We start from the raw sequence: 23681 nt of genomic DNA on the forward strand, positions 1-23681 counted from the left end.
CATCGGGTGTAGCTCCAGCATTAAATTCTTGTCTCAGCAAATAAAGGAAAACTTTCAATGGACTCATTAAATCACCATATTGACCCTGTCCTATTAGATTTAGGGATCTGTGCATTGAAGAGTCCAAGGACCCTCTTATCCATAATCTGATCCATTTTCCACTCAGCCCCACTGCCTGTGCTTCTCCCCATAACCTTTGATGCCCTGGCAAATCAAGAATCTGTCAATCTCTCCCTTAAATACACTCAATGACATCCCCCTACTTCTTTCAGTATCCTGGGAGTTCTTTTGTATGTTCCATTGTATCTCCTCAAATGTATTAGCCAATACCTCTCAGGATTGAATTCCATTTGCCACTTTTCCACTCAACTGACCATTGTCCCACTGTCAAAACTTTGCTCATCATTTGTTGACCACAGACCAACTCCTGTACCATCCGCAGACAATATTTAAGTTTGAGTAACTTGGAGTCAGTAGCAAGCACTGTAGAATCCCACTACCAGCAATCTTCTAAACCATTTTACTTCATTTGATAAGGCTCAACCCAATGTGTTGACTGACCATTTCTTGCACCAAATTCACCTCCCTCATATTTTCAAGATTAAGATTCCTTTATTGTCATGTAATAAAATAGGTGTCATATTACACAAAATTGACTTTGGTCTGTTGTAAGGCAGACAAAGATTTGCAATGAGCAGGAATTGCCCGGTGCCCCTTATGGTCAAAGGAAGAGAAGCAAAAGAGAGTCCGTCCCCTGATTCCGCCCCCTCCCCCCCCCCGCCCCCCCCAGAGTCACAGATTCACCTCCAGCTCTCCTTTAGCCTCAAAGCCACACAGGGTCCAGTCCAAACCACTGGCAACCCGAGCTCCAGTTCCAAACCTCCGACACAATTAAGAATCCTTTAGCGTCTTTGGCACCTGCTTGCATTCTGGTTCTGATACCTGGTGCCCCTTCAGCCAGTTTTGAGCCAGTCTCCAGCAGTCCATAGCCTGCTGTGAGTCCTTTGACTGCATTCACTTGCAGCCTGCGTGGGTTCCTTGCCTCGGGTCACCAACAGCCTGCCGCTTTTGTGATCTTCAGCCACAGACCCCCCCCCACTGGTCTGCCACCGTGGCTGCCACCCATCCCATATCTTCTCAAGAAACTCAAATGTGACTTAACAGCCTAATTAATTTTCCTGAAAAGTCAGCAAGTAACTTGAAAAGAAACAGAGCAGCTCTTAAGAGATTCTGAGCACTGGTGAGCTCTCCTGGAAATCATGGTAACTCCCAGTCACTGGTGATAAAAAAACACTCTGGGCTAAGGAGCATAAAAACACTCTGTTGCTCTCCAGTTAAACCTATGGACAAAGAACCTGCACCAACAAAAATCGCACAGTTCTTTACAACGCATTCGGAAGTCATGGCCCAACGATCAGTATTCACACAATTATCAAAGGGTCTTTGGCCACAAACTGGACAGCTGGCAATCCCAAGGAGCCTTTCATTCCGTCAGTCTTCACAGCATGTTATTTCTGTTAATGTAGGCCTACAAAATAGGCTTGTACAAAAATAGGAAATAATTTCATTTTGACAAGCTTGTTGTTATCTGTTGCATGACAGTATGCTTCTTAAGGGGTTAACTGCCTGTCCACCCATCTCCCCAATTATGACCATCCACAATTGCACAGGCAGCTTTTTTGTTAATGTGGAAGATAAATATTTTCTCTCTAAAATATTGAAATCAGCTCTTCAGGATTGCTGATAGACCTGTAAACAAAATCATCGACAGCAGATTGTGGTTCTACCATCTGGATGGCTGCTTAACCAGCTTTGACAAGCAAGCAAACCCTTCGAGTGTAAAAAAATGTAAAAGGATTTTTTTAAAATAGGAATATTTTCTTTTCACATTTAATCTCAATTTTTATTCTCAGGTCATGGGCTACCCCAATTACTGCCTTCTAATCCTTGTTTAGAACTCAGCTAAAAGTCGATGGGTTTGGCATAGAATTTCAGTCTCGTACAGATCAGTCTGATAAATAGCAGCTTTCTTTTCCTGAGGAACCACAAATCAGTTAGACTTTCATTACAATCCAACAACTTTATAGCCATTTTTAAAAGGACTTTGCTTTTGTAGTCCAAGATTCTGGATTGGTAATATTATTAAATCCATGGGAATCCTATTTCCTGAAAAGATATGGAATCATTTAATTTGAACAAGCTTGATGTTCCCTGCTGCACATTAGCATGGTCCATCAGGGTTAACTGCCTGTCCACCCATCTCCCCAATCCCAACATCGAAAATCCGCACACTAAGATACTCAGATAACCGAGCACCAACTGGGTTACAGAACTGCTCCACCCAAGATCGCAGGGGGTTGTGCACGTGGCTCAAGCCATCATATATATCCCCATATCGCACAATGACTAACCCTTTCCATTCTCCACTCCATTCCCGTGCTGACATGTCTGTCCATGGCCCCAGGCCCCGTCAAACCCACATTACCCATAAATCGAAGGACCAACACCTAATATTCCGTCTGGGCTCTCTCTAACCGGATGGCATTAGCATTGACTTCTCCAGTTTCTGCTAGACCACTCCCCGTTTTCCCTCTCTTCACCAACCCCTTCCCCAGATCATTTCTTAACTTCATTCTCTTCTGCCCGCCAAACCAAGTCCACCCATGACCACTTTCCTGTGGGCCTGTGTTTCTCCTCCTGCCCCTTCCCCCACCATTTTATTCAATTTCCTGTCTACATGTTGCTCATACCTTGATAAAGCGCTCAGGCCCGAAACGTTGGTTAGGTATCTTTCTCTTTGCTCTATAAAGAATGCTGTGTGACCTGCTGAGTTTTTCCAGCATTTATGTGCAAACTACTATCACACCGTCTGCAGATTTTCTTGTAACAACATATATCACCCTCCCTTCCATTGACTTCATCTACAACCTCCTCAGCCTTGGAAAAGCAGCTAACATATTAAAATAATCGACCCATCCTGACCATACTCTCTTCACCTTGCTCCCACCCAATCCCCCATCCTGTAGAAGATGAGTATGAGATGTCACACCCCCCAAGATTCAAGGACTGTTTCTTTCCCACCGTGATTAAGACTCCTGAATGAACCTCAAAATGGTAAAATTCTGTTGCCTTTGCTCACAACCAACTGATCTCTCTGTATCTCTGCACTTTTTGTCGTATTTCTTGCTTGTCTGAAATGTCTAACTGACATGCTCACAACCATCTTTGGTCCTTGTGACAATATACACCAAAACAAAGATTTTTGCAAATTGTTTCATATGATTTCCCTATAAAAAATGCAGACTGCTAAATTACCACACAATCACCCACTCAAACTTAATCACCTTCATTTTGAAATCAAGGCTAAACCTGAGGGTGAACAGACCTTAGCACGAATGATACACGCAGAGGAAGATAGATTTTGGGTAACAGAGTCGCACACCACTAATAGTGCCTCCTTCCAGCTCCAGTGACCCGAGCTGGACCCCTGTGTCCCTCTGATACTGCATGGAATTTGCATGTTATCCATGATTCTCCTGGGATACTCAAGTTTCCTCTGAAGATGTCTGGTTCCTAAATTAAATGGCTATTATAAATTTTTCTGAGGACAGACAGATGGAAGAACAGATGGAAGAACAGATGTGATGGATGTGAGAGTTTCCCATAGTAGGGGAGTCTAGGACAAGAGGCTACAATTTCAGAATAAATTTAAAGCAGAAATGCGGGGCAATTACTTTTGCCAGAGGGTCGTGAGTCTGTGGAACTTGTTGCAACAGGCGACAGTAGAAGCGGGGTCGTTGAGTTTATTTAAGACAGAAATTGAAAGGTATTTGATTAGTCAGGGCGTCAAGGGCTACAGGGAGAAGACTGGGGAGCAGGGCCGATGATAAGGATCGGCTCATGATTAAATGGCAGAGCAGACTCGATGGGCCAATTGGCTTACTTCTGCTCTTGTATCTTGTTGTCGAGGCTGCAGGGGAAGGGATAGATGGAATTGCTCTGGGATTCCCAAGAGTATCTAAGAGGATGTAACACAGAATGGCAGAACTTCAATGGAATTATGCGACAAGATAGAGAAAATATAAGAGCAATTAGAAAAATAATGAAGTAAAGACATTTAAATTCTCAGTGGTATCATAAAATATTTTAGATACAATAAATTGTATCTCAAGTTCAGTCAATGTTAAAAGGTCAACCAGTTTACCTATCTCGGCTGCACCATTTCATCAGATGCAAGGATCGACAATGAGATAGATAACAGACTCGCCAAGGCAAATAGCGCCTTTGGAAGACTACACAAAAGAGTCTGGAAAAACAACCAACTGAAAAACCTCACAAAGATAAGCGTATACAGAGCCGTTGTCATACCCACACTCCTGTTCGGCTCCGAATCATGGGTCCTCTACCGGCACCACCTACGGCTCCTAGAACGCTTCCACCAGCGTTGTCTCCGCTCCATCCTCAACATCCATTGGAGCGCTCACACCCCTAACGTCGAGGTACTCGAGATGGCAGAGGTCGACAGCATCGAGTCCACGCTGCTGAAGATCCAGCTGCGCTGGATGGGTCACGTCTCCAGAATGGAGGACCATCGCCTTCCCAAGATCGTATTATATGGCGAGCTCTCCACTGGCCACCGTGACAGAGGTGCACCAAAGAAGAGGTACAAGGACTGCCTAAAGAAATCTCTTGGTGCCTGCCACATTGACCACCGCCAGTGGGCTGATAACGCCTCAAACCGTGCATCTTGGCGCCTCACAGTTTGGCGGGCAGCAACCTCCTTTGAAGAAGACCGCAGAGCCCACCTCACTGACAAAAGGCAAAGGAGGAAAAACCCAACACCCAACCCCAACCAACCAATTTTCCCTTGCAACCACTGCAATCGTGTCTGCCTGTCCTGCATCGGACTTGTCAGCCACAAACGGGCCTGCAGCTGACGTGGACTTTTTACCCCCTCCATAAATCTTCGTCCGCGAAGCCAAGCCAAAGAAAAAAGAAAGAAAAGGCAAATATCCAAAATAAAAACAAACAATATCTGCAAGCAGAGAAAACTAGATTTGTAAAATTAAAACAGAAATAGAGCTCTGGAGTTCTTGAAAGTCAGTGAAATAGTGGGGGAAAAACAGGAAAAAAAATGACCAAACTCTGAAATTTTGCGTAAATTTTAAAAGCTTACAAATAAATATGATTTGCCTAACAATCTCAACATTTTCAGTCTCATTGTTTCCTGGCCGGCTAAAGCCCTCCTGGTTTCAGAGTAGAAGATGATCGAATCTCAGGAGTAGAACATGATCAACAAGGTAATATTCACTCATCAACCAATCTATTAGGCATGAGATCAAATATTACATGCAACAGTTAATTGAAAGCACAGCACCTCATGTGAACATCTGCAAATTTCGTGTTAGGAATAAAAATAATGCAGTCTTCTCTCAATTATCATTAAAACACTGTTGCATGAGTTGCTATGGACATAGGTAATGTCAAGATATAAAAGAATATACTAAAATGTGAAATAAAAACTTACTTTAGGTAACTATGATGTGGCTAATAAAGCAAAATGATGATTTGATGTGGGACACAACTACATGACCAATTACCGAACCGGTAGGTCTAATTTTAAATCCAACCATGTGTATTCATCTAAAATACCCCAATTTTGACAATTTCAAATTTAAGAACACGAGAAAATAGTAGGAGTCGGGCCATTTAACCCTTCCTGCCTCTTCTGTCATTCAATAAGAACATGGCTTACACTGTCCTCCATAATGTTTGGGACAAAGAGATCTTTTTCCTTCACAGTTTTAAATATGTAATCAAACCATTCACATGTGATTAAAGTGCACATTCCAGACTTTATTCCAGGGTATTTGTGCACATTTTGGTTTGACCATGTCGAAATTACAGCACTTTTTATACATCGTCCCCTCATTTCAGGGCACCATAATATGTGGAACATAGCAATGATATGTACATTAAAGCTGTAATGTTTAGTCCATCCTCAAACAAATGGAGCAAGACCCCTCTACTTTGGTGCTTAAATCCTCTTGCAACAAAGGACAACAAACCATCTCCCTTCTGAATTTCACATCATACCTGGAGGTTTACTCTCATTGAATCATGTACAAGGAGATTCATTGACCCTTTCAATCTTTTACAAATTAAAATAAAAAGTTTGATTTCTAGTTTCTCTACCAAAATGGATGACATCAGAGTTTTCCACACTATATATACTATTAACCTGTCTTCAAAGTCTCTGCATCATTCTTAAAGTCCACACCATCACCTGGCTTGGCATCATCAGTAAAACCCCTGGTATTCGTAATTCAAGCAAATGGCAAAAAATGAGAGGAAAATGAATCGGTAAAAAAAATGCAAATTCAAAATTGGCGCACCAATCCACGCAACCACACAATCTTGGCATCGGCCAATCCCCATAGGTGCTGGATACCTGGGGTTTTAATGTACACTTGGTGCTGTCATCCAAATTATTGAACTGCTGGAGCCCCGAATGCAATCCACTTTGCTACAGCCCACCATCTGGAGACATTGTGCTAATTCGTGCACTTGCTTTACTGACAATTAGCCAATTCTCATTCTACATACTTATCCTCAATTCTGTGGGCTATAATTTGATTCATTTGACACCTAATCGAATGCTTTCTGAAGCCCAAATTGCTCTACCACAACTGGTTCACCCTCATCTACTCCGTTTGTAATAACCTTGAAAGTTCAAATGTTTAACACATAATTCTGCTTTCATAAATCCATGTTTTTTTATTATTTCTCATTATCACTTCCTTAATAATAGATTTCAGCTCACTCTCTGTTACAAATGTAGTAATTCAGTCCCTCAAAGGCGGCCAAATATAACATAAACTGCATTTACCCTGTGATGCATTGCTTCCAAATCCAATCACAACAACAGTTTTGAGAAGAGCAGCAGAAAAAGCTGTGGAAAGGGGTTGGACACTGAGTAGAGAAACACAAGTTGCTCGATCATTCAGACATTTTCGCTGTTGTTATAGTGCCCACGAAGAAACGCAAGAGAATTCGGGAAGGTAAAGGAGAAAAGAAAATCACCAACATACAGCAAAACATGTAGCTTGATCAATAAAAGTCAACCAAAAAATTCCGCCAATGCTGGGGTCTTGCACAGAATGCAAAAGTGTACTGGAGGATCTGGGCAGCATGGTTGGCGCCACGCTGTTACGGCGACGACAACATGGGTTCGAATCAGGCACTGTCTGGAAGGAGTCTGTACCTTCTCTCCATGACCGCGTGGGTTTCCTCCGGGGGCTCCGGTTTCCTCCCACCCTCCAAAAGAAACATTTGGGCAGCTCAGCTTCGTGGGCCAGAAGGACCTGTTACTGTGCAGTATCTCTAAATCAAAAATAATCTGCAGCATCTATAGAGTGTGAAAGGTGGTTGACTTTTCGGGCCTGAACTCTTCTCCAGGAGTGCTGAAAATCAGGCTGAAGCCTGAATAGGGGGAGATTTTTGACACTGGAGGGAGTCCTTTACTTCCTTTGGATGCTGTGTGACCTGCAGAGTTTCTCCAGTACTTTTATGTACCAGCTTGATCAATGGCTGAGAGGTGGCAAAAAATGACCAGTGACGGGGCAACAATTTGTTATGTAAAAAGCTACATCCTGGACATATTCATTAAATATTTAGATCACTGTTAGAGGATGAAAAGGACGAGGGAGCGTGGAAATTTCATTATCAAAACACTCTTAGGGTGTGCGATTTTGGTTCATTTTGGTGTTAATTTCATTTGCTCTGGGCCTCATGGCCTGAAAGTTCTGGACTCTCCAGTTCACTCCCACCCTGTGAGATCAGTGACTAATTCATTTGCTGCATTGATTACTGTTACATGACAGTTCTGTGGTGCAATGCATCCCCTCTCCTGCTGCCCTTTCCTCTGTGAGACTACAATGACCCCAACGAGACAAGAGTAATCAATGTGTCTGATAGAAATCTCTGTTGCAATGGAACAAGAGTAATCAATGCATCTGAAAGGCACCTGCTCCTCAAATCACTGGATCTACTGCAACTGATGAGCTTATTTTTAGATGCACACAAGAATTTTTCAGGCTCCATGCTGGAGGATGCTGAGGAACGGCGGATGTTAGTACAACCTTGCACAAACTAAGGATATGTAATCTGAAAATGATAGCTTCAATTACAATGGATATGTCCAAATTTTAGCAGGCGTTATTTCAGTCTTGACTCATCTGAGCTGTTACCATAGCAGCAGTCTATGCAATACCTTCCACTGAGTTAACAACTCATTTCATGTGGGAGAAAAAGCAATTTGTAAATTAGTCATGATTTAACAAAAAGATGATGATTATAGCTCCATTCAGAAAACTCGGTGTCAATGACAAATTACCGTTAAAAGGAGGATGCAGAAATCAGAACCAGACAGGTTATGAAGAGATGCTCTATTGAAGGAGTGTTTCGCTGAGACATTAGTGAAGGGGGTGTCTGCTCTGCAGTGTCTCCGGTGTTTGCATTGCAGTGACGGGGTGTGTTGCTTCACTTCAGTTAAGTGAAATGTTATGCAACTGGAATGTGCTGTTTGCATGTAGTGACCGATAGAGGAATTGATTCAAGGCTTGGCTTAAACCCACATTGTAAAATAGCCCCGTTTCTTCAAATCCCCAGGATTCCCTGGCCCACAGCTGCTCGACATGGAAAAGAGCACTCATGAAGATATCCAGACCTCAAGGGCTTGAGATACACACTAAACCCCCATGTACGAGGCAGAAGGAATACACCTTACATCCATTCATTCACCCATCCCATCAAGAATTCTGTCTGACTTGCATGCAGGTCGATCGTCATCTTGAAGGAATGGCCACAGAAAGATGAGGTAAACAAATTAGCACCTCAAAGAGAGAGAGAGAGCGCAGGAGGGAAGCATAGAGTTGCAGATTAGGGGAATGGAGAAGCAAAATGGTGGGGGGGGGGGGGGTTTACAGAAGTGAGAGTGTGCAAAACTTGACCACATTTTTTGTCCCTTGACTGCCAACACCATTCTCCCCACCAATTTCCAGTAAATGCAGCCACTGTCAGGACAAGAGAAATGAAAGATTGGAAAGAAAAAAAGTAAACCAGGAGTTTCAATATTTTTTCCCCATGTCAAAGTATCACCAGCAAAGTTTGGTTCTTGAAATGAAAAAGTGATCAATGCTGCCATCTAGCAGACTATTTGATCTTTGCAGTACGTTATCACCAATGCAAAGCAAGGATCATATTAAACTGCTGTTACTGCCCGCCCTCTCTCTTTATCTTCATTTCTTTTCTCTCCTGTTCTGAGCCCCTGGACAAATCTGCTATATTCATATTTCCCTCACAGCCATTTTCTTGCTTTCCTCTTGTCTTCTCAACAGACCCATCTACCCCCTCCTCTTTCAACCTATCTTTGTTACAAACTTCCCCATTTTCATCTCTCTCTGCTTTTCTTTGCCCTTGCTTCATGATCTTTACTCATTTCCCCTTTATTATCCCTTCTCCTTCTACCCTTACCTCAAACCGATTCATTGCCAACTCCCAGCCCTGCACTGTAACATCTGACATTCATCTCTCCAGCCTTCATCTCTTTCCCCACCTCACAAATCTTTGCTTTGTCTCCTGATGTACTCTTGGCAGCTGACTCCAAATGCACAATGTGACAAGGAATGAGCGAATTAGATTTTGCGGAGAAACCACTATTGTACGTACTTGTCATGTGTAAATAACATAACCTTTCCTGGATGACACTTGCTCTCACTGGCCGGCTCGTGACTCCTCCCCTTTCTTCCCCATAAAGGCTCTCATTCCACAAGCCTGCCCCCAGTTCAAGTCCAGGCCAGTGTGAGCGACCAACGCAGGGCTGCTGTCCGTCTTTTGTAAATAAAATCCTTCTGTTTCGGCAATTTCAGTCTTGGTGTAATTGATCGTGCATCAGATTTCAAATTGAAAGAGAACTGAAAGGGTTTTGGCAAGGTTATTATGGCGGTTAGTGCAATGTTATTACAGCACTAGCGACCTGGGTTAGAATCCGGTACCGTCTGTAAGGAGTTAGTATGTTCTCCCTGTGTCTGCGTGGGTTTCCTCCTGCCCTTCAAAACCTAGGGGGTTGTAGGTTAATTGGGAGTAATTGGGCAGGACGGGCTCATAGGCCGGATGGGCCTGTAAACGTGGTGTATTTCTAAATTAATAAAATAAAATTATTGTTTTAAATTTTGAAAACAACAATAGGTTATGCACCCTTTCTCCAAGGTCAATAACATTGTGATCTGTAATTTGGGGTTGGATAAATAATGTTGAGAAATTGTAGAGATATTCACATTAGCAGCACAAAGAACATACGAGTGTTATGGGCATGGGTGATCTAATGAGAAATATAATTAATGTTTATCACAATTTTCTGACCATTATATATCCTGCTTCTGACTTTAGGTAAAAGGTAAAGATTCCATTATTGTCATGTAACACTACATTTAGAATGTAAAGGAGGCCCCAGCGAGGAACGAATTCACAACCTCTGGCTTACAAGACCAGTGCTCGAAGTACTCTGGGGTCCATGTTTACTTTCCCTGTTGTAAAACCATTCTGCTGCTCTGTGCAGTACTTATTATCAATAGCACATTCAAAGAATAAACTTTTTTTTCCTGTACTAACTGCAACTGTGAATATTTATCTCTTATTTTTTTTGTAATGTCTTGGCATATTGTAGTAATTTAATTTATACTATTGATACATCGTACGAACCTGTTTGGCTGCAGCAGGTAAGAATACTTATCTATATGACAATAAACTCTTATTCACTCAGGTGAAAATAGGTTTGTTTCTATATATCAAAAACCAAAAGTCTTTTTATAGTTTGTAACTGAAGCCTCCCTTATGAGTAATTTTCAACTTGACAGCAACTTCCCTCTCCATTCAGAGAGCCATCCCCTCCCCCATCACCCCAGCTTTTCTTTCTCTCTTGTGCCCTCCTGCCCATATCCACCTATGAATACTTGCTTGTGGCCCTGTGCTCCTCCCCCTACCCTCCCCCCCCCAACCATCCTGAAGAAAAGAGATACAGGATGGTAAAGGAGGTGGAGTTGCACTCTTAATCAAAGATGAGCTCCAGGCAGTAGTGAGGAATGATATAAGATCTAAAGAGCATAATGTTGAGTCCATTTGGGTAGAGATAAAGAATAACAAAGGGAAAAAAATTATTGGTGGGTGTTATCTATCACCCACCAAATAACAATAGTTTAGTGGCACAGGAAATAAACAGAGAGATAAGTGAGGCATGTAATAATGATACGGCAGTCGTCATGGGGGACTTTAACTTCCACATAGATTGGGAAAATCAAGTTGGTCGTGGGAGTCTGGAAGAGGACTTCACAGAATGCATCCGCGATAGCTTTCTTGAGCAGCATGTGAAGGAACCCACAAGAGAAAATGCTCTCCTGGATCTCGTGTTGTGCAATGAGATAGGTAGAGTAAATGATGTAATAGTCAGAGACCATCTGGGAAATAGCGATCATAGTATGATTGAATTTCTCATTCAGATGGAAGGGGAAATAGTTAGATCTAAAACTAATATATTATGCTTCAACAGGGGTGACTACCATAGGATGAGGGAGGAATTGGGCAGAGTGGACTGGGAGCACAGGCTCATTGATGAAACAGTTGAGGAACAGTGGAAGATTTTCAAAGAAATATTTTGTAATGCTCAACAAAAATATATTTCGGTCAGGAAAAAGGGGAGCAAGGGAGGGAAAAGCAATCTCCTTTGAAGAAAACCGCAGAGCCCACCTCACTGACAAAAGACAAAGGAGGAAAAACCCAACACCCAACCCCAACCAACCAATTTTCCCCTGCAACCGCTGCAACCGTGTCTGCCTGTCCCGCATCGGACTTGTCAGCCACAAACGAGCCTGCAGCTGACGTGGAAATTTATCCCCTCCATACATCTTCGTCCGTGAAGCCAAGCCAAAGAAGAAGAAAAAGGAGAGCATAAAATTGAAGGCGCAGGTGTACAAAGCTGCAAAGAGCAGTGGGAAACTGGATGATTGGGAAAACTTTAAGAGACAACAAGGGGTTACAAAGTGGGTAATAAGAAATGGGAAAAAGGATTATGAAAGTAAATTGGCACAAAATATAAAAACAGAAAGCAAAAAATTTTATAAATATATAAAACGGAAGAGGATGGCCAGAGTTAACATAGGACCCTTGGAGGATGAGAAAGGAAAACTGGTAGCAAAAAATGAGGAAATGGCCGAGGCATTAAACAAATATTTTGTGTCAGTCTTCACGGTGGAAGACACGTCCAGCATGCCCAAGTGCGGAGTTAAGGATGCGTATGTTGGGGAGGGCCTTGATAAAATAGTTGTTACAAAGGAAGTAGTGATGGAGAAACTAATGGGACTAAAGCCAGACAAATCACCTGGTCCTGATGATATGCATCCAAGGGTTCTGAAGGAAATGGCAGAAGTTATAGTTGATGCATTGGTGGTCATAGACCAAAATTCCTTGGATTCTGGGCAGGTCCTGGCAGACTGGAAGACAGCAAATGTCACGCCACTTTTTAAGAAGGGATGTAGGCAGAAGACTGGAAATTATTGGCCAATTAGCTTGACATCTGTAGTTGGAAAAATGCTTGAAGCCGTCATTAAAGATGAAATGGTGAAACTTTTGGAACGTAAGAGTTCAATCAGGCAGACGCAGCATGGTTTTATAAAAGGAAGATCTTGTTTGACAAACTTGTTAGGATTCTTTGAGGATATAATGGGTGCGGTGGATAGAGGGGAACAGGTTGATGTTGTATATTTGGATTTCTAGAAAGCGTTTGATAAGGTGCCGCACAAGAGACTTCTCAGTAAGTTACAGGAAAGTGGAGTCCGGGGAAGTCTATTGGCCTGAATTGAAAATTGGTTGTCTGATAGGAGGCAGAGAGTCGGGATAAATGGGAGTTTTTCAGGTTGGCAGAGAGTGGTAAGTGGGGTGCCGCAGGGGTCAGTGTTAGGCCCACAACTGTTCATCATTTACATTGATGACTTGGAGGAGGGGACAAAATGTAGTGTAACCAAGTTTGCGGATGACACCAAATTGAGTGGAAGAGCAAATTGTAATGAGGATGTGGAGAGTCTGCAGAGGGATATAGTTAAGCTGGATGAGTGGGCAAAGGTCTGGCAGATGGAGTACAATGTTAGTAAGTGTGAGGTTATCCACTTTGGCAAGAAAAATAAAAGAGCTGAATATTATTTAAAGGGTGAAAAACTACAGCATGCTGTTGTGCAGAGGGACTTGGGAGGGCTTGTGCATGAATCGCAAAAGGTTAGGTTGCAGGTGCAGCAGGTCATTAAGAAGGCAAATGGAATGTTGGCCTTCATCGCTAGAGGAATTGAATTCAGGAGTAGGGAGGTAATGTTGTAACTGTATAAGGTACTGGTGAGACCGCACCTGGAGTACTGTGTCCAGTTCTGGTCTCCATATTTGAGGATGGATATACTGGCTTTGGAGACGGTCCAGAGGAGGTTTACTAGGTTGATCCCTGGGATGATGAAAGATTAAATCATCTAGGATTGTATTTGCTCGAGTTCAGAAGAATGAGAGGAGATCTTATAGAAACATATAGGATTATGAAGGGTATGGATAGGATAGATGGAGGAAGGTTTTTTGAGCTGGCCGGGGAAACTAAAATGAGAGGACACAGTCTCAAGATTCGGGGGAGTAGATTTAGGACAGAGATGAGGAAAAATAGTTTTTCCCAGAGAGTAGTGAATGTTTGGAATTCTCTAACCAAGGAAGTGGTTGAGGCTGCCTCATTAGACATATTTAAAATTCGGTTAGATAAATTTTTACATGATAGAGGAATTAGGGATATGGGGAGAAGGCAGGTAGGTGGAGTTAGGTCATAAATTAGATCAGCCATGATCGTATTGAATGGCGGAGAAGGCTCGATGGGCCATTTTTGGCCTACTCCTGTTCCTACTTCCTATGATGTTCCTAGGAGTATCAGAACCAGCACCACCTGAAGGCACAGCTGAACGATGCCGAGTGTGGGGTGGAAGGGACCCTCAATGATTTTGCGCGCCCTCTTCAGACAACGATCCTGGTAGATTATGTGGATGTGGGGGGGTGGGAGGGGGAGGAAATGGCGACTCCAGTGATCTTGTTGGAGGTGATCACTGACTTTCCACTTTCTGGTCTGACCTATCTCAGGCTTGCTCCTTGAAAGCATGGACAGCTTCAATTTCTGAGAAGCTGAAAATTAAATTTTGCATTGTACAAAAACGGGCCAATATCTACATTTCTTACCTTACCACGGAAGACAGATAAATGTACTTAGGCCTGGGACACTGCCCTGAGAATCACCTTCAGTAGTCTCCTGGGCTGGGAAGATTAATCTCCAACAACCACAAATCCATCAAATATTTTCCTTCCCCTTAATGCCTATTGTTTTTGGTTCTCCTATTTGGTCACATCCTGTCTTGATGTCAAAAGACAATTAAGCTCATCTCACCCCTGCGATTCAGTTCGCTGGATCATAATTGAACCAAGGGTGCGATGACATTTGCAGCTGAGCTGAATTTGCTGGACATCAATTAGCAGATGAATGTGGCAACTATGCCTCAGTGAGGTACTACCTTAGAAAGCAGCCAATGTCATGGAGGATCCCTGGTCACACTCTTCTTCTGTTACCTTTCGGCAGACAGTGCAGAAGCCTTAAGTCCAGCACTCCTAGATTCAAGAACAGTCTTTATTCCTGACTGTTATCAGGCTCTTGAATCCCCTGAATGACCCGACTCCAGAACCAACAAAGATCTGTCTGCACTATTTTTAATGCTCTACTGCAATTGTGAATATTATCTTCCTTTATATTTATTTTTTTTCTTGTAGCGCATCGTATTAATTTAATTTATTAATATTGTTTGATAATGTGCTTTACATATGTGAGTAGCTGCAGCGAGCAAGAATTTCATTGCATCTGTGCACATTGACAATAAATTCTCATCATCATGAGGTCAGCTCTCCAGTGATCTCTTTAATTAGTCTTCAATGTTAAAAGTTATTGTCAGAATACACACATGGCATCACATACAACCTTGAGATTCTCCTTTTTGCGGGCCAGGCAGAATTTCTAATTACTAGTAACTACAAACTGCACTCAAAGAAAGAAACAATGTAAACAAAACAAATGTAAATAAATTAACTGTGGAAATACAGAAATATAAATATTCAGTAATATATAATGAGCAAAGTAGGGGTCTGATGGTGGAGCGGGAGCAGCTGTTCCTGAACCTGGGGGTGCGAGTCTTGTGGCACTGATACCTCTTTCCTCATGGCAGCAGTGAGAATAGAGCGTGTGGTGGGTGGTGAGTGTCCTTGATGATTGCTGTTGCTCTCCGACAGCAGCGTTCCCTGTAGAAGTACTTAGTAATGAGGACGGTTTTGCCTTTGATGTCCTGTGCTGCGTTCACTACTTTTTGCAGGGCTTTCCGTTCAGGGGTATTGGTGCCCCCTACCAGGCTGTAATTCAGCTGGTCAACACGCTGCACATTTGTAGAGATCTTGACTTCTTTGCCCCCCAAAGCTCTGCATGTCTTTTTTGAATGAGTGAATTCCTCTTGTTACAACTCCCTTGTGAAAGTTGTTATTGAAATTGCTTCAACGATCTTTTCACACTGTGCAGTCCAGACCATAAATTGTTCCGAAACAAAACTTCAAATTGGCCCTGGTTTCTTTACCAATTTTCTGCAATCTTTCCTCTGGTTACAAATCTCGTTCAAGTTCTCTTCATTTCTGCTATGAATTTTTAACACCTCTTTGAGATCAGCTGTTACCATTTTCTATTTTGAATGAGAACAGTCTGAGCTTCTCAAGCTTCTTTGCAGCTTCTGGCATTAATCCCTTTCCAAATATGAAAAGACTTATTTTTTTTCCCTTTGAAATCATTGTTTACCTTAAATCCCACAAATTCATGTTGCTGGATATTTTAAATCCTATTAACATTTTGATATAATCTCCAGTGATGCAAGTTCAGTAAAACTTGTCTGTGACCAACACTATTTTTAACATCTGCTAATCCCTTTCTTCAAAAGTAAAACAATGTCTTTCAACAGCAGTTTAAAGAAAGCTCTCACTTATCGAGCACCTTTCCCCATTTCAAGCATTTCAAAGACTTTTATCACCAAGAAGTTTTCAACTGTAGTCACTGCAGCAAATTTTCACAGAACCAATCATATTTTTTCACAGGAGAGTTTGAAGGAAAACATATCAGCAGTGTGCAAGGTAAGATAGGAAACAGTGATGCCAACTGACACCTGCAGAGAAGCTAGACATACTTTTTAATATAAGGTCCTTCACTCCACGATAAACCAGTGGGTGAGCATTTCATAAAGCGATCAAAATGAGCTCAGTAATGAGACCATTGGCAAACTGCTTAAATGTACAGCGAATCTTACCGTGATTGTTGCTGACCCCTGGGCTGACTGTCAAGTGGGCTGACTCTTTCGTTTGGGAATAAAATGCTTCCTTTCCCGGGCGGAGACTCATTTTCCCTGGAGTCACAGGCTGCGGTTCATCGCTGGGCATTACTGCAGCTGCCAAGGCAACAAATATTCTTTATTTTCTTTTCCACAGATAAAACTTCCATCAGGAGAGAGGGAAGGAAATTTCAGTGGAACATCTCTTGCAAAACGAGTACCCAGTTGCTACTTTACAATGACGAGCAAACAAAGCAAAACAAATCAAATAGAATTAGTTAATACATTACCAAGATGAAATAAATGATCCAGAAGGGTAAATTGTAATGCATTTTTCCAGCGTGGGAACAACACGTGGTCAGAACTGAGAATTATCTTTCCTCACACGCTGTGGAAAGGTTCACACTACAATTTCGAGTGCAATTCAAGATTATGAATCAGTTATTCATTGAATAGTGTTGACTTAAATCTAATTTACACAGTATTAAATGATCAAAATAGCTTCTTTCACGTCAATATGTTAACCTCGTCAAACTTCGAACCAGAGCATTCATGAAAAACTCACAACTCTTTAGTGTTTAAATTTTCCCTGCTGTCCAAATTTCTGATCGGTTCTAAAATGATTTAAATGTACCAAAATGTAATAATGATCAAGTTTCCAACACCCACCAGCTCTGCAATCAACAATGAAACAGACAGGATGTTAAAACTCAGATCTTCTTGGTCTGTCAGTCGCATTTCTCAATGTTTGCCTCAATGCCGACATTGTGGGCTGACAAGCCTTTGTCAGGTTTTGTTTTTACATATATCTCAAAGGAAAAACGAAACACGTGCAGTTTCGGCATCATCGCCACCTGTTGCTTCTTTAGGAAACTGCAGATTGAGCTGTCAGCCTGCTCCAAAACAAAATTCAAAAAGGCCAGAAATTCTTTGGAAATGCTGGCACAAAACCAACCTAAACTACCAGCATTTATTCCCCCAAAACCTCCACACATTTGAGAAAGTCCAGGTGTGAACTTGAGATGAAGATTTCATCAGTCTTCGCTCTATCGAGGACATCTACAAGAGGCGGGCAGTGCCTTAAGAAAGCAGCCTCTATCCTCAAGGACTCCCACCGCCCAGGACATGCCCCCTTCACTCTGCTACCATCGGGGAAAAGGTACAGGAGCCTGAAGATGAGCACTCTGCGGCTCAAGGACGGCTTCTTCCCCTCCGCCATCGGCTTCCTGAATAATCAATGAATCAAAGACCCTTTACGGGCATTATTTTTTACTTAATTATTTTTGAAAGGTGGTTATATAAATGTTTGTACTGTGATGCTTCCGGAAAACAATGAACTTTGTGACTTGTTCATGACAATAAATTCTGATTCTAACTTTATTGTCGGAGAACATACATGACATTACATTTAAGTCTGAGATTCTTTTTCCTGCAGGCGTGGCAGAATTACTACTTATTGGCAGTGCCAAAAAAACTGACTAAATGTATATATGTAAACAAATAAAGAAATGTAAACAAACTGACTGTGCAATACAGAGATAACTTTGACAAAAATCAATAAAATTAACAAATAAGTCCCTGATTGAGTTTGTGGTTGAGGAGTCTGATGGTGGAGGGGGAGCGGGTCTTCCTGAACCTGGTGGGGTGAGTCTTGTGACAGCAACACCTCTTTCCTGATGGCAGCAGGAAGACTGAGCGTGTGCTAGACAACGCCAGAGGAACTTGCCAGCAATGTTTCTCTGGCATTGATCAACTGCACCCAATTTTAGTTTCCTCATGGTCCGAATTAATTCCCCAAAAGTTAGACTGAGAAACCTACTCAGTGATGTGTTGAAGAACCAGTGAGCCAATTTATTTGCATGGATGGGAACAGTTGTTCAGGAGAATGGCAATTAGGAAATAATGTCCAGTAAAATTGCCGTTATCCAGAATTCAAGCAAGGGCAAAAAAAGTGGAAAATAAATGTAGGTTAAAAAAAAGTCTAAAATTGGCACCCCCTATGATCAGTTCACCAATCACACAACACGCATTCTCAATCAACCGGAAAATGGACTTATCCAGTATCCACTCATCCCTGGGGGGGGGGGTTTACTGTATTTTTTTTACTTTAAAAAATTCAAGCATAACTATTACTTGTTTAAAAGTGTTCAAACAATTTAATTAATTAAACAGTAAAGTCTGCAGATGCTGTGATGGCAGTGCAAGACACAAAAGTTAAATTTTTAAAATTTAGACATACAGCACGGTAACATGTCCTTTCAGACAACGATCCCGTGCTGCCCAATCACACTCGATTGACCTACAACCCCCGTGCGTTTTGAAAGGTGGGAGAAAACAGAGCACCCAGGGAAAACCCACACAGACTCAGGGAGAAATTACAAACTCCTAACAGACAGAGTGGGATTCGAACTCTGCTCCCGATTGCCGCTGCTGACAGCATGGCATTAACTGCTCTGCTAACTGTGCCACCCCTAAAGTGCTGGAGAAACTCAGCAGGTCACGCAGCATCTATAGGTCGTAAAGGGCAACCAACGTTTCGGGTCTGAGCCTTTCGACAGAGTGCCCTGCAGCTCCCCACTTCCTTCCCTCTCCATTCAGAGAGCTACCCCCCCCTCCACCCTATCACTTCTTAGCCTTTGTCTTTCCTCCCCTCCCATCCATATCAACCGATAATCTCTTCCCTGTTAGCCTGCACTGCTCTCCTCCTTCTCCCCCACCCCTTTTTAATTCAGGTCAGATTTTTGCTCATATTTTTTCAAAGGGCCCAGGCCCCAAACATTGGTTACCCTTTGCTTCCTATAGATGATGCATGACCTGCTGAATTTCTCCAGCATGTTTGTGTATTGCTCAACCAAATGAATGTTCCATTTGCTTAATTTATCTGAATCTCATAGACATTGAAGAACATTGAACAAAATTTTTTAACATTTTTGAATGTTGAAAGAGCAATCATCAAAGTTAGGTTCAGCCACATCATGGGCTCGTTCTGGACCAAACTTTCTCCATGAGAGTTCCGTGAAATTGGAGGGCTTTCTGAAACCGAGAAGAGATCTTGTAGCAAAATACTGAAGTCTGCAGACACCGCGATTGAAGCATTTTAAAAGAGATAATGTGGGTCTGGTGAAAGCATGGGCATCTCAATAATGCAGCGTGTTCAGGCTCATAAATTCTGCAAAGCTCAACAACATCCTTGCATATATGTTACAGATAATGAATGTACAAGTTCCTGATGCAAGCAAGGGCCTGCCATTTTCAAGTCAAGTCCAAGTTTATTGTCATCGGATTGCACAAGTACAACCCAACAAAATGGCATTCTCCGGTCCTCGGTGCAATGAACCTTTCACCCAGAAATTCCAATCCAGTCAACATTAGGGATCCACAAAACCTAAACTGTGTCCGTGAGATTGTAGTGAATATGTGGCTGTTGGTAACAACCTCTGGTTCATAATCTTGCAGCAAACATGCATTCATGAAACCGATTGACAAGAGAGCAAAAGTGCAGCCCTGCTGGAGCTGCTGTAATGGCAGCACTGCCGCTGGTGGGGCCCTGTGGAGAGTGGGACTGGAGACACAGCGCTTCCCCAGGAGTGGGGGGTCTAACCGCTCAGCCCAACTGCTGTCGGCTCTCTACATATTTCAAGCAGCCTGTTAAAGAAGCTGGCAGTGATTGTATTTGAAATCCTAGGATTGCCGCATCTGGATTCAAAACGGCGGCACCTATGATCGGAAGCTGTCACAAGGGGTTGAAGACTCTGGGGAAGCAGGGAACTGCAGGGAACTGAAACAGGGAGACCACCCCCTCCCCCCAGGGTGGTAACTAGTGAGGAGTTCTGCAGCTGAGGAATACGCTGACTTGTTGGCAACTCGAGGCAAGGAACCCACGCAGACTTATGGGCTGCTGGAGACTGCAGTCAAGGGATTCACATCAGACCGTGGACTGCTGGAGACTGGCTGAAGGGGTACCGGGTATCAGAACCGGGATGCGAGAGGGTGCCAAGGGCGCTGAAGGGTTCCTAATCGAGTCGGAGGTTCAGATCTGGAGCTTGGGCTCCTAACTACTTGAACTGAGGCTGCGGAAGCTGCGGGAACGCTGGAGGCGGATCCATGGACTCTCCATGGGGGTGGTGGGCAAACTCTTTTGCTCCTCTGTCTCTGACTGTAAGAGGCGCCCAATGGTGAATCTGCCTGCCTTATGGCAATTTTGTGCAATATTATATTGTTTTCATGACATGACAATAAAGGAATCGAATCTATTCAGCCTTATTTAGGACTGTTCACAGGAGGGAGGGTTACCGAAGGCCACACACAAATTGGAGGAACATGTATTAGTTTCAGGAGTCTCCATTAAGACGACATCAATATCGATCTCCAATTTCTAAATACACCCCTCCCCCCATTCTCTCCCTTTCCCTCATCCCTCCAGCATGCCGGTTGCTTCACTTCCTTTCTCCGATCACCTCTCAACTCCCACACCTATATCCACCTTTCAGCTGCTGGCATCTGCTCCTCCCCCTTTGCCCCTCCACCCCGCTCCCCACACACATTCAGGAGTCTCCCTGATTTTCGAAGAACTTGAGCTTTTAACGTAGACCACCTATTGTTTTCCATGGATGCTGCGTGTCCTGCTGACCTTCCACCAGCACTTTTATGTGCTGCACCAGTTCCCCAGCATCTACCCTGAAGGCAGCACACCATTCTGACGGGGTTATATTGCCGTTCCTGCACTGCGGCGAGGTCCAAACCCCTGGAACTCCCTCCCTAACACCTCAACGTCTGTAGCGGTTCAAGAAGGCAGCTCCCCACCACCTTCTCATGGGCAATTAGAGACAGGCAATTAAATATCGGCAAGGCTCATCCCACTTGAATGAAAAACAAATTTGCACCTTTTGGAAATCGAGTGAAGAGGCACACAGATGTAACTCAATTTAATAACTTTGAGCTCCGGAATTACCAGGCTTGCATTATTTAGGTGACCAAATTAAATTTAGACTTCATAAACAAATGAAATTAAATATAAACACTATATAAACATCGAATCTGATGTGCGTCATATTCCACTTCCTTTTTAATGACCCTAGAGTAATTGTGCAAAATGTTACCTTTTAAGGTTTAATTTTGATGCCATTGATTTAGAACATAGAACATGGCACATTAAAGGCCCTTCAGCCCACTATGTTATGGCGACCTCCAGAAACCGACTCAAAAAATCGAACCTTCCCTACCTCATAACCCTCTAATTTTATTTCATCTGTGTGCCTGTAAAAGAGTAATTTAAATGTCCCCACCACCCCAGGCAATGCATTCCACTATTCTCTGTGTAAAAAAAAACTTACCCCGACGAGTCCCCTAATCTTTCCTCCCCTCACTTTGTACAGATGTTCTCTGGTGTTTGCTGATCCTGCCCTGGGAAACAGGTGCTGGCCGTCCACCCTATCTCTGCCTCTCATAACCTTGTAGTCCTCTATTAAGTCACCTCTCATCCTACACTCCAAAGGGAGAAGTCTGCTAACCTTGCCTCATTAGACAAGTTCTCCAATCCAGACGTCTATTAGTTGTCAAGACATGTTCAATTTCTCATAACTACGGGCTTATGTGCATGAGTTACAGTATGATTTTTGCAAAAGTGAGCTGCAAACAGGATGCAGGCTACAGATTTTGAAAGGGGAGACAGAGAAATAGATATAGTTGGACAAAATATAAGTGAACATTTTTAAGAAATCAATCCGGTAAAAGTCCTAAAATCCAGACAGCTTGGGGAATGGGTCAGTCTGGAATTTTCTGGATTCTCAGGCAAGACGCCCGTGAAACTTATGCAATGCGCGCGCGTGTGCACACACGCACGCACGCACAATGAATGCACATAACACATGCACACATGCAAAAGCCGAGAGTTTTCATCGGGTGGTCCAGATTTCGGATTTTTGGAATTTTTACTGTAGTTAGATATTGAATTTTAAATAATTTTTCTTAAGAAAATTATTCAATAATTTTTGGATTATTTTGAATGCTTTTGAATTAAAAAAACACGTTTGAGAGCATGCTAACTCTGGGACTGACATGTCAGCTGCTTCATGGGCATAACCTGAGAGTATCATGTTACACAAGATCCTGTTGCAACATAAACCTCCACCCATTAAGTGGAGGGATGGTTTCTTGAAGCAAAATTACATCAGAAAGTCTGTCTGGAAGATGTAGCAGGTCTGAGCAGCATCAGTGGGAGAAAAAGAATAGTCAACGTTTTGGGCCAGAACCCTTGACCAAGATTTGGAAGGGCTCTGGTCCGAAATGTCGACCGTTCTTTTTCTCCCACTGATGCTGCTCAACCTACTGAGTTCCTCCAGCAGGTTGTGTTTAGCTCCAGATTCCAGTGCCTGCAGTCTGCTGTTCAACTGCAGAATCTCTGCCAAAGGAAAGATCATTGGTTGGATGTTGGTTAGTGGGACTAGCAGAATGATGTTTTGGCACAAATTAGAATGGCCGAATGGCCTGTTTTTTGTGCTGTAGTGTTCTATGCTTCTATGGTATCTCTCCTGTAGGACAGCAGCAGGCTTGGGCAACTCACTGATGGGAGCAAGTTCAGGCTCACAAATATACAAAGGGTCAACCATGACCTTTGACACAAGTCACAGAAGGTGAACATGCAGGTACAGAGGCATTCAGTATAGCCAATAAATAGTATCCTTATGGGGAGAAGGCCATAGGGGGGCTGAGTGTCAAAGTAGATCAACTCATAATTAAATGGCAGGGCAGATTTGATGGGCCGAATAGCCTGTTCCTGCTCCTGTCTTATGGACTTTATTGCTGGAGGTTTAGAATAGGAATTGCAAGGGAGTCTTCCCACAACTTCATAAGATTCCAATGAAAAACAAAATTGGAAAAATAGCACTCAGTTTTGCCTCTACCCAAGGAAGGCGAGGCTTGTACTGAATGAGCCACACAAAAAAATTATTAGTTTGATTCCTGGGACGAAAGGACTGTGCCTTAAGGAGGGATCGAGTAACTGGCCTTATAATTAATAGAGTTTGAAGGAATGAGAGATGATATTAATGATGCAGACAACATTCTTGGGTTACTAAACAAAGTAGATGTTAGGAGGCTACTTCCCCTGGCTTGAGAATCCAGCATTTGGGGGAAATAACTGCAGAATAAATGGTTGGCGAAATACAATCCAGATAAAGAGAACATTTTTCATTGGTCATCGAGTTG

At 42.8% G+C, this 23681-nt stretch overlaps 1 protein-coding gene across 7 annotated transcripts in view; it reads right to left on the reverse strand.

Annotated features, from left to right (window-relative positions):
* osbpl8 (oxysterol binding protein-like 8) overlaps positions 1-23681 on the reverse strand; it is a 178881-nt gene that overhangs the window by 65374 nt on the left and 89826 nt on the right. For 6 of the 7 annotated variants that reach the window (XM_069904341.1, XM_069904339.1, XM_069904340.1 and 3 more), the window contains one exon: positions 16455-16592. In XM_069904341.1, the coding sequence (XP_069760442.1) occupies positions 16455-16592 (138 nt within the window). Of the gene's footprint in view, positions 1-16454; positions 16593-17144; positions 17219-23681 lie in introns of those variants that run through there. The other variant, XM_069904345.1, reaches the window with a different exon arrangement.

This window comes from Narcine bancroftii, chromosome 11, assembly GCF_036971445.1.
Source record: "Narcine bancroftii isolate sNarBan1 chromosome 11, sNarBan1.hap1, whole genome shotgun sequence".
NCBI lineage: Eukaryota > Metazoa > Chordata > Chondrichthyes > Torpediniformes > Narcinidae > Narcine > Narcine bancroftii.